The sequence below is a fragment of the Dreissena polymorpha genome, chromosome 8 (assembly GCF_020536995.1).
Source record: "Dreissena polymorpha isolate Duluth1 chromosome 8, UMN_Dpol_1.0, whole genome shotgun sequence".
NCBI classification, from domain to species: domain Eukaryota; kingdom Metazoa; phylum Mollusca; class Bivalvia; order Myida; family Dreissenidae; genus Dreissena; species Dreissena polymorpha.
Genome location: NC_068362.1, coordinates 13,042,474 through 13,054,788, shown reverse-complemented (window position 1 = coordinate 13,054,788; position 12,315 = coordinate 13,042,474). Strand labels below are relative to the sequence as shown.

Genomic DNA, 12,315 nt, shown 5'->3' with positions numbered 1-12,315 from the left:
TGTTTCAACAGGCACTTACGAGCATTTATGTTTAACAGTTCCATATAAAATGTTCTGGGAACAATATATTTTAGCTAAGATACCAACTATTTCTGAAATCAAAAGTAGGTCTTTCCCTCGATGTACTATATTTCGGATATGTTAAAATTCGGACATACAAAGATAGTGATATTTATTTGTTGATTTGTTGTATGTAGTTTGTAAAAATATGTTTTGTGTTATTTCAGACAACAAGAATGTATGGTGGCAATTATCCTGGGTCTTTCTGTCAAGAAATAGATGTGAAAAATATTCATTTAATTAAACCTGGAAATCGACCACCACAGCTAACAGAAAACCTTTTTACAATAGGTGTTGTTTTAGAATTTGGAAAATTTGATACTAAACAGAAGTTGATGTATATCAAGTCCAAAAGACCAAATGTAACTGTTTAACAATTTGAATTGAGATGCTTTATTTTCTGATGTCGGATTTATTTTTCCTTTCAGATGATGTCTATTTTTGTGATTATAGGTTGTTATAAATAATTCTGAAACATTTATTCAGAATACTGTTACATTATTGTAAACGTTATTAGATAATGTCGGTTATCTGGTTTATCAAGTGGAAAACAATCTTATTTATATAAAAATAAAGCTTATTAAGACTTAATCATGAAGGTACTTATTGTTATTTATGTATTAACATACTTCTAAAAGTAATAAAAATATAGCCAATGCCTTTATTCATCAATGTTGTAATGTTCCTTAAATGATTGTCCTTATTAATAAAGTTGGAATAACCTGCTGTTTTAACACCGCGATAAAGTGGCGATAACTTTTTTTGGGCCAGTTCTACGCACGAAGTCCGCAAAACACACAGGTACTATGACCAAAATGCTCAGCAAAAAAATCACCAACAAGTTTATTATGGACAAGAGACAAAATTGCATACCTTTTGAACCAGTTAAGATATTTTTAAAATTCAAACTAATTTAAAAACTGCACATCAAGACCTACAGTCTGATAATGATCATGTTGCACAGCAACATGTTTGAAAACAAGCAGTATTGTTGCTTATTAAAAAGAACTTCTTACCATAACATTTTTAAAATGAGTGCATATTTGGTCACCCATCTTTTTTTTCCATCCACCTACCCGACACCCTTAGAAAAAAAATCCGAAATCATTTAATAAAAAAATCTGGCCTTAGTTAAAAATGATACAATATTTAGTTTTGAGTTAAAATAAGATATAAACAAAGCACAACATGATCTATATTTAATAAAACATCAGCAACTTAATAGGAGTTATACGACTTCATTAAAGGAAGAGACTGAAACCAGTTATACCTGGAACCGATTTAAGTATTGCTGATAAATCGTGACATTGTTAACGCACATCGTTGTTATTTTTCATGTAGTTTTCCTTGTTCAGATCGAAATTCGTCCCACCGATGGACTATTACGTGCATATATGCAAACGTCTCTACAAAGTCAAATACGTGCTTTTAGCTCACACAAAAACCTGCCTAGCTGAAAGGTACTTGCCGTCTAAATGCCTCACGTGCGCGTGACCATTCCCCCATATAAACTAATACTTTATACTTAAATGTTTATACACTGATAATGTACAAAGCAAATGTACAAAGCAAATGTTTCGGTGTCAAAAGGTCTCGGACTACGGACTAAATTATTATTTTAGAGTACACTAGCAACTATCCAGATACAATAGATACGCGTCATCCAAATGCATAACTTGCTCGAAGCAATCAATCCAGATAAGCTTGGTATCGACTGTTTTAACGAACAGTGACCATGCTTGAGCATCACAATTTCCTCAATCGAGTTATTCTGGACCATGTACAAATACGTTATTTGAGAAAACACTTACATCCAAGAAGCGGATTTAGTCACGTTCCGTGAAATACGAAGCGTGATCAAATTTACTTCGAGCCATTGATATATCATTAAAGCGGACAACGACCATTTTGAGAATCCAATATCCAACACAAGCGATTTGTCGTACTTTGAACTATCACATGCTTGTCGTAAACTCAAACATTTACTTTGCTGATATAGAACTCTGCTTTTACATGTGTTACGAGTACGTGACCTTTACTATCGTGGAATTGCCTATGTTGATAAGACTTTTGAAACAGATTTTACGAGACATAGCTTTGATCTGCATGTGTGATATTGATGCATGTCGGCGTCCGTGTCATCAACATGTGTTTTGTATGAATGCATAAACAATTTAAAACAAAATCATACTATTACATCTTTTAATCACTTCTTATAAACACATGTGTTTCATTTGATAACTGAATCGTTTTTTATGAACATTTCACGCCATGTATTTGTATTTACGGACATTGTTATTTAACGTTTGTGCATCTTGTATGGATTTAATTATTTGCTTTTAAACATTTAAAATGCATCTACATTTATTATAACACACATTTTAGTTAATCATGATATTTCAAAACCTTGATATACTTCACTGATCTATTAACTGTTACTCGCTTTCATGACCTTTGGTTGTACATGTACCATAAGGAGATGATTCGTGCAATTATTACAAGTAAACAAGCTATTGAACATGTAACACTCCGAAACACTTTTGAAACATAAACATGCTAAATCTACAATCTTAACTTAAAATCGTCTCGTGTTTTATTAATACTACATAAGATGTCTGATAATAATAGAAACTTATTCGTAAGGTAGATTATGTATTGGAGAATACATACTTAAACACTGATGTGTCTTAAATTTGAGCCGTGTATTCACTCAAATATGTTCAAAATTGGCCCGTCTGCTTAACTTGTTCGTCATCCTTCTCGAATTGATAGCCATTTTGATAGGCCATAACAGCTGCATCATAATCATCGACATCGTCGTCATCAGGTGCACTATCGATACATTCATAATGTTCTTTCTATTTTGCTTTATCATCATCAGCAGCAGCAGCAGCAGAATCATCATCATCATCTTCGCCGTCATCATCAGCAGCATCATAATCATCAGCATAATCATCATCATCATCATCATCATCATCATATTCATCATCATATTCATCATCATATTCATATTCATCATCATCTTCACCATCATCGAAAATGGTATTAGTATAATCAACACCACCACCAATGCCATTGTTATCGCCATTATTCAGTAGTGCAATATTATTATTTTACAATAAAATAAAACCCACTTTCGTTGTTGAGACTTGTATTAATCGTTTTTTTATAAGTTACTAGTGTTGATGAAGTAAAATTAAATCTCAGTGAAAAAAATTCTAACGTTGTGTTCTACTGAAAATATAAGACAATCGCAATTAATATCATGAACAAAATCGTTGACAAGTGTCAGTTACTTTTCTAGACAAGTGTCAATGCGGTAAAAATATTATGGAACATGTGTTTATAAAACCAATCATGACAGAGAAGAACACGCAATATCATAAATTTTCAATGGCGTACATAATAAAGATCTTACTTCCACCATTTTAATGTAAACACATTGGTTTACTCATTTTCGTGGTCATTATGCTGACATAATACAAAACGCTTGAGGTTTGCGCAAATCGTGAGATATGTTTTGTTATTTACTGTACCAAATTATTAAACAAAAACAGCATGTGATGTTTTTTGTTTATGATAAAATATTTATTTCAATCGGGGTCGTATAAAGAGTACGAAAATCATATATTTTCCTTAACTCATCGAGAAATAAAATCCAATCAAGCACCAATAGCAACATACTAAGAATATAAAATGTGTATTCTTTAAAAAATGATATCATACGTTACAAGAATGATCACACACTAGTCTATTAGAACTGCCACATAAAAACAAAACATGATACGCATCAAAGGCGGTTCAGTTCAACATAAACGCGTAAAATATAATATAGAAGCAAAAACTATCTGTCTTCGTCGTATACTCACGTTCGACCTCATCTTTTTATGTTTATTAACACTGTTATGTATGTTTACGACATGAAAAACTATACCCTTGTATGATATTCAGAGGTTTGCAACACATTATTTGAGGTTACAGATCTTTGTGGAAATAATGTTAAATTAATGTCTTGCCCAAGAATTCAATAACATGTTTTATTTACAAGCAGCAAAGTAACCGATAATACTAATAATTAGTACACTGTAACATACAAAATCATTTATTAATGAGATCGATACTTGTAACTATTTGAAGCCGTATTGAAATTCGATTGACCACCTCAGAATCCAGATTGTTAATGAATTTTTTATATCTCTCATCATCATCGCTATCGTCAATATGATCTTCGCTAGCAATATTGCCAATGTAACATGTTGACCAATTTCTAGATAAAACTGATGATCGATTCCATATTCGGAATCTTCTTATTTTAACATTTTGCAGAGCATTCATTTCATGTTGGATAGGAATGTAATCTTCCGGTGGGATTTGACATTTGTATCCAAATGACCATGTACAACCAGTATCAGCTGGTATACATCCGAATTCCAGCTTCATATCAACTGCCCGACAACATGAAGCAAGTGTTTGTATCAGGTCGCGCAGTTCCAAAGGAGTCAGTCCTTTATAATAGATAGTTACATCCTTTAAACACTGAGGTAACAGTATTTTCAAATATTGAGTTATATACATATTTAAGACTTTCAGGCATTTAAGCGATGTTAGAGAATGGTTGCATTCGCATCCCATAATACAATCACAACTTGTAGACAATTCAATACTGAGAGTTTCCAGCTGTGTGAGCGACATTAAAGAAGGTAAAATCGGACTGAAATTCGAAGCTGTCAGATGAAGAGTCTTGACATTGAGACATCGAAGAGCCTCAAAAAAAACGGTACTGTCTTCGGGTATTTGAATACTAAGTGTTTCAAGCTCTGTATGAGATGAAATTTAAATATACATGGATGATTTTTGAGTCATGTTCATTGCTGTTGAATCATCCCAATACAATTGAAGGCAGAGACTCCTGACATTCAGACTGTTATGAGCCTCCAACAGACCTGAACTATAATACGTCAAGTCAATTTCTAACAGGCCTGGGTATTGCCTCTCATAACATTTCAGACTCTTGATTTTTAGACCATAAAGAACCTCCAATAAAACAGACATATCATCTGTTACATGAAACTGTATAGTCTCAAGGTTTTTGAGCGACGGTAGCAACGTTGCCAAATACGCTGCATGATTAACTTTAAAACCTTCGCATCGAAAACTAATATCCAGAATCTTTATATTCAGAAATTTCAGAGCAAACCACAGACCTAGACTGTCATTGTTCACGTATATACAGAGGTATTCAAGTTGTTCGAGTGACGTTAGCAAAGTAACCAAAAGCAATACCTGATTGCGGTCTAAACTCTCCCCACTACCACAAAGACTAAGACCCTTGATATTTAGACCGTGCAGAGCCGTCAACAGATCGGGCTTCGAATTCACGTCAATATAAATCAAGTCGATCTGTGATACAGAGAAGGAAGGCTGCGACAACATACCTACATGACTCAATATCAGACCATCCAAATGATCATACAGACTCAGAGCCACAAGCTTGATATCTAAACTGTACAGAGCCGACCAAAGATCAGGAGTGATGGCTTCTACGCTAATACGTAGCGTTTCTAGATTTTTTAGCGATGTCAGAGCTTGTGAAAAAGATGATGCATATTTCACTTTCAAATCCCAATCACCCATACCCAGGCTTAGAGTGTTTATATTGAGACCACGCAGAGTTTCCCACAGACCTGGACTTTCTTTTGAAATGGTGAATATTTCAAAAGTATTGTTTACTCCTATCGTCATTGATGCCGTAAAACATTGAAATAGTTTGTCTCCTACCATACGACATTCTTTCAGCTCACATGTCATCTCATGCTCGAGTTTGAAATGTTCATTGAATAGTTTGCGCAGCCAAGTAGAACTCACTGTGACATTTTCCAATCGAATGTGTACTACAGAGGGCAGCATTGGAGAAGAGTCTGAACTATTGAAAACAATCCTGGTTGGAAATTCCAATGCAGGTAAACTGGTAGAATCTGCAAAAAAATAAATATATATATATATATATATATATATATATATATATATATATATACACTAAACTTACTGAAAACTTATATATCAAATCATTTTACAAATAATACACTACGGTTATACAGTTTTTAGTACAGTATAGACGTATCTCACATGAGGATATATTTGCGCCCGTTCCCTACGATTCCAAATCGCTATATTAGTCAACAATCAGATAAGTTTTTAATTGAATAATTCTTTTAACTCGTATCATGTGTGTGTGTGAGTGTTCATTTGATAGAATATCGAAAATAATACGTACAATCAAATTGTGTGACATACATGTACTGTACGCATTGCATTAATCAGTCCTCACAATTTCATTATAATAAATATACTTTGTCGTTAATAATTATATTAATACATATTTCTAATGTACAGCCCTATGACCAATTATTGTTTATTATAATAAATGTGTAGCGTCAATAAAGATAATAAATGCATTATGAATAACACAAACAACACCAGCGCTAGTTTGCTAGGCCGACATAAAAGAATCCTCTAATAGTCTACGGCTCTTAGATGTTCTTATAGTACATAATTAATCGTCATTTTTCGATCTCGTGGAACCATGTATGGTCAAACGTTAGCCAGCGAGCAGCAACCTATATAAGACCACTTTCAATTGAACATGCCTGAATATACATTGTTTTAGTACAGTTCATAAAAAAGCTGCTAAAACACAGCTTGGCAAAAGACAGTACTGGAATGTATCGGTCAATATAACAAAATGGAATGTAAACGACTGCATGCTATATAGTATTCCTCGATTGGTCATTGTCGGCTGGGCTACTACTTACATTTACCCTGGTACTGTTAAGTATACTTACATGTACCCCGGCACGGTAAATATACTAAAACGTACCAGGAATTTTAACGCTTAATCGGTTGTTGTCGGCTATTTTTTTAATTAATCATGTTCACATTTATGTCAAATTTCTGTTAAATGGCCTTTACATATTATCGAAACTCATACTCAAAAAGCATGTTTAAGTTAAAGCAGTTTTTTTAATGAAGTTTGTTTAAGATAAACAATACCGTTTTACGGTAATCAGTAGCGCCTTTTACGACATCGGATTTTGGGCGGGAATACAACTTGGGTACAGTCTAATATCGACCGGATACGCTATTTGTATCAACGAATATTGTAATATCAAACAAACCACATGTATAGACAATAGGGTAATCCCACAACGCCATCCCTAGCCTCACAAATAGACAATCCTAGAAATCGATAACTCCCGAATTATCGCCCCCGAATAATCGCATGCGCCGCCATGACGGTACTGAATAACGGTATTGCTACCTTTATATTTGTATAGGTACCTGAACAATTACAGGAAGTGAAGCGATTATATTAAATATATTTGAAGAATTAAATAGTTTCTTTTATCGATCTGATCATCGTATAATAGTTCGTTTTTCTTTAAATAAATATGATTTTATCAGTTATTTGGTGATTAAGAGAAACAAGGTCCATCTGCATTTTTAAGAGTCATATAACTCAGCATGAATAAGGCCTTGATTGTCATTTAACATGTAATTTGAAGGTGACGCATGGTACGTTATCTTAATAACGGTATCTACACATGTGTAGAATATGGTGTCACAGACATACCAATTAACACTTTTAATTGACCCTAGGACATCGTCTCCCACTGAGGGAATGATTTTTGTGCCTCGATCGAAGATAATTTTTCAAGACCATTTATCTTGCTTAAATTTGACAATCCGTAATTAACAAAGAAAAAATTCACTTCTTATGTTCGAGTTTTAACTGTTTGTTTTAAATCTAAACTCTAAAATGAAAATTTAATTAAGAAATTAATACGTTATTGGAATGTATAGAACTTTATTGTTACTATTTAAATGAACTTAAGGTTTCATATGCGTCATGTTGAACACTTTAATAGTAACATTATATTTTATAAATAAAATATAATAAAGCAAGAAATCAGTAAAGTTAACAGTGAGAATAACACAACAACAGATATGTACTTGTCAAGAAAAAAAAACTTCCATGTTTTGACATCTTACACATTTTCGCTAAATAAAGATCTAGAAAGATCTAGGTAACGTCTGTATTAATAGATCTTTGCGCCAATTACTGGTAATATATCCTGTACCCGTTCATGTAAAATAACAAAATTCACAAAATGCATTTCCGGCTAGATATTGTGTTCAAGCTTGGAAGCAAATATTAAATAATAATATTAATATAAAAAATAAAGTTTTAGTCTTAACCAGATGCTTTTTAATAAAAAAGTGAGCATCTACCCAAATTAGTACTGAGTCCGCTTATAAATAATTCCGGACCAATTTTAGCTAAAATCACAAACTTTATTCTGGCCATAGTTTTTTGCATTACCTATAAAATTAGATTTAAATAAAAAATATTCGTAACGAAATAATACATGTTTAGAACAATAGATATGCATTATTCATGAAAAAAGTTTGCATCGGTCTTGAATCTAATCAATATTCTTAATGAGTATCTCCTGATTTAGTTTGTATACAGAAATTTTGAACAGAGGCAGATTTTCAATAAAATCATGTAACTCGGAAATAAAATCTTTCAAAAGTTCCGCTAAATAATATCCCCGGAGCTATTAACGCTAAAAATCACAAAGTTTACTGTCGACTTTAGATGATGATATAACCTTCAATCTTAAAGGCGAATAATGACATTCAAAAAAGATATAACTGTGTTTTAAGCAAAAGCATTACTGAAAGGAGTATATAAAACACACAGCTATTTCGGCCTTAAACATGTTGTCACTGAACATTGTTTTAGAGACACACATGCTAGAAATCTAACTTTTATTTTTTAACGATGTGAAATATAATTCATAAATGTCTCAAAGTTTTGGTATTGTTTAGATCTTTGAACGCTGTAGTCTACCAGATTCTTCAGTACCGTAATGGCCGCGGGTAATTAATACGGTCAATTAATCGATACTGGGATTGTCTATACTTTTGTACCAACGCACTTGTCAAAATACGTAGTCTGCTGCTTCTTGACTCTTTAAAATACATCTTTTGCAATGTATTAATCGTACTTTGACGTACGTTTTTCTCTGGTTTCAATGGTCAATACTTTTCCATTATATGCATTATTCCAATTAAAAATATTCATTATAAAATATTACATGTATTGATATTCGCGTAGCTTCTTTTTTAGTTACAGCGCATGGTAATTTGCAACAATCACGCATGGAACTTGAAAGACGAAAGCAACATTTCGCGCCATTATTAAAACACGGGTTTAAAATGGCGTACATTGAATTGAAAACACTGTAAATGCGTACAAAGGGACTTGAAGCAGCAAATTGTATCACTTGCCTGTAAAAAAATGGTGTAAATGAGTTCCATAAATAGACATGGCAATATACACGAATCCATGTACTGGAATCAATTTGCTACCGCGTAAAATTATTAAAGGTTATCGTTTTCACAATTTGCTCGCCATTAATCATTTATTGCTCACCATTTGTGATCAAATTTTCATAAGTCAAAATCTTTAACAATATGTTTACACAAATTGTTTACAGTTAAAATGTGTGATGATGATGTGGACGCCCGGCATCGTCTTTAATGTACTGTTTAATAAAGCGGCTACCGGTTTACCGATGTCAATTAAAAATATTAGTTGCCAATTAACCCCGCCCTCATAAGCATGCTTGGAACCGATAAAACGGTGATCTTCACTGTTCGGCGACTTGAACGTTACCTGAGAATTTCTCGTGAAGCATATGAGTCAGCATACATAACTCTGTAATGTGGCTTGAATATTTGATAGAGCGTCATGCTATCTATAAACAGTTGATTATCTATTACCCCGTATGGTTTTTATTGCAATTTCGCGCATAAATAGGTACCGAGTGCTCTTTTAAAGAAGGTTATATTGATACATTTATAGAGAAAACTTGTTTTTGTTTTCCAATCGCCATTTCTTTTACATTCTCAACTTAAAACGCAATCTAAAAGATTTAATCGATATTTGCGATATGGGCTATCGGAAACGCTAGCATCGCAGTATTTGTTTTCGGTTATAGCTTTTTCATTTACTTCTTAATTGATATGTTAGTTTTAAAATAGTTACGCTCAGGGCAATGTGTACTTTTCAGTGCGAAACTCTTCATTGACAAGAAATGTTAGAAATATTCACTAATGCATATCTCCGTGATTGTTCGCGTTAAAATGAACAAAACAATCTAAGGCTCAAATATTTTATAAAACCTTAAACAAGATACGTACATCAGCAATATTTATAAACAAACAATAACGTTTCATGCCATGGCGCAAATGAACTACTCATTAAGAAAATCAGCATCGGCCCGGAAGTCTACAAAGATTCGCTAATGAATATCTCAGAGGCTATTAACGTTAACATAAAAAACATAACATGTTGCCTTAATCTTGACCATTTCTATATTACCTTTATAATGATAACAATATTTTTAAAGAAACAATTGTGTTTTAGGCGAATGCAGATATATGCTTTTCTAGTCTAACTCGGTCTGAAATCTCTCTAAATATTTATTACTTAATACCTGTTAATCTGTGATATCAGGTTAACACATTGGTATATCAACTTTGCACTTATATCACAAGCAGCGTTATTCATCAAAATCGATAGTTCATTCGCTGCTGATATATTGAGTCCACATAAAAATATCAGAACTTCATGCATATCCCGATAGGATTCGTCGTGTCGTTTTAGATATCCGGGAATGACCTCATCAATGACATGACAGTTGCAGGCGATATAATAGGCAGCTAGGAATTCTTGTACGCTTTTATGGACGAAAGAAAATGATGAAGACGATCTCAATGCAGATGCTTTTCGTGTAGCTGATAAAATGCCAGTTCTCATTACAAAGTCTTTTCGTTCGTATAACTTGTATTGTATTAATTGTTCTATGCCAAATACAAGAGAATTTTCTTTTGTTTCTGAAAACAATAAATGAAATGCCGCTTCAGACAAACGATTGAAGTGTTCGATGTTAGGCTTTATGTATCGCGTCTCTTTTAAGCAGGGGAAAGGTGTTTTATGAAAATGGTCTTCTTCACTGTTAGCTTTTTTAAAAAGACTTTCGAGTAAAAGACTGTATATCTGACATTTATTGCCCTTAAGTTCTGTCCCTTCTGCCCACGTTTGTACAATTAAAGTCAACAACATCGGAGAGGCTAGTAAGTCACGAAGATCATTTCTATCAACATATGACACAAATGCAGAGTGTTTATTTTCCACATCCTCGCTATTTGTGCAATCTTCCCTACAACGCAAGATTCTTAGGCTCACAACAAAAGGTTCATTTACTCCTTCTAGATGCAGTAATGTTTCAATCTTTGAGTCAGGAATTTTCGCTTCCGCCAATTTCCAAGGTCTAGTCGTTATTACAAGATCACACTGGGTATGAATTGCTACCAATGTCGGTAGATGGTGACGATCATCAGGACTTTTCCACTCATCTAGACCATCAAGTAGGACCAAGCAACGTTCATGTTTCATGATCTCATTCACTAGTCTGTAAGCCTTCTCACGATCTTCCTGAGATGAGTATATCTCGTCAATTAGTTGTTCTTTTATCATTTGTAAAATTTCAAACACCTTAACCGAATCCCTCAATGTTATGTAGAATACAAACTTGTAACTTTTTAACGACGTTAAATCATCAAAGAAGGTTGACTTATTCGCTCGAGTATCAGATTTAGCATAATTTGTTTCTTGTATCATCACCGGTTCGCGTGTTTGCGTTGTTTTTGCGATACCACACCAATCCATGACTAACTTAGCAAGGAAAGAGGACTTGCCCGATCCGGCCTCACCTTGAATAAACGTCTGCTGGTTTAACACATTTTGGTATTTCGTAATTTGTGTTTGAGTTTTTTTGAAGGATCCTTCCTTTTTTTCCATCAGTAGCATGTTAGGAGGCATATAAACATCGTCTAAACGTGCATGAAACCAGTCGTTTAATGGCGAGGATGGAAAATGACTAAGTGTTCTGTCGTAATGTATCATCAAAGCTCCGAGCATTTCTGGAAATCATAAAAAATAATTACCATCTGTAAAATGCTTAATAATTTAATTATCTGTTAGTTTCTATCAACCGATCTGTGCATGTAAGTTTTGCCAATACACTATTTTACAAACACATATCATTATTATTCATTTGAATTTAATTTAAAAACAAGTGAATATCAAATCAAAAGCAAACCTAGCTTTGAATCGATTAAAAA

The 12,315-nt window shown here is 33.4% G+C and overlaps 2 protein-coding genes across 34 annotated transcripts in view; both read right to left on the bottom strand.

Moving 5' to 3' along the window:
- LOC127841950 (cytochrome P450 3A21-like) overlaps positions 1–12,315 on the bottom strand; it is a 196,448-nt gene that overhangs the window by 89,938 nt on the left and 94,195 nt on the right. The gene's annotated exons all lie outside the window — the stretch shown is intronic.
- The window catches only part of LOC127841945 (uncharacterized), a 472,965-nt gene continuing 469,720 nt past the window's right edge, over positions 9,071–12,315 (bottom strand). For all 15 annotated transcript variants that reach the window (XM_052371105.1, XM_052371106.1, XM_052371100.1 and 12 more), the window contains one exon: positions 9,071–12,114. In XM_052371105.1, coding sequence (XP_052227065.1) covers positions 10,619–12,114 — 1,496 coding nt within the window. In that variant the 3' untranslated portion in view covers positions 9,071–10,618. The remainder of the gene's footprint in view (positions 12,115–12,315) is intronic.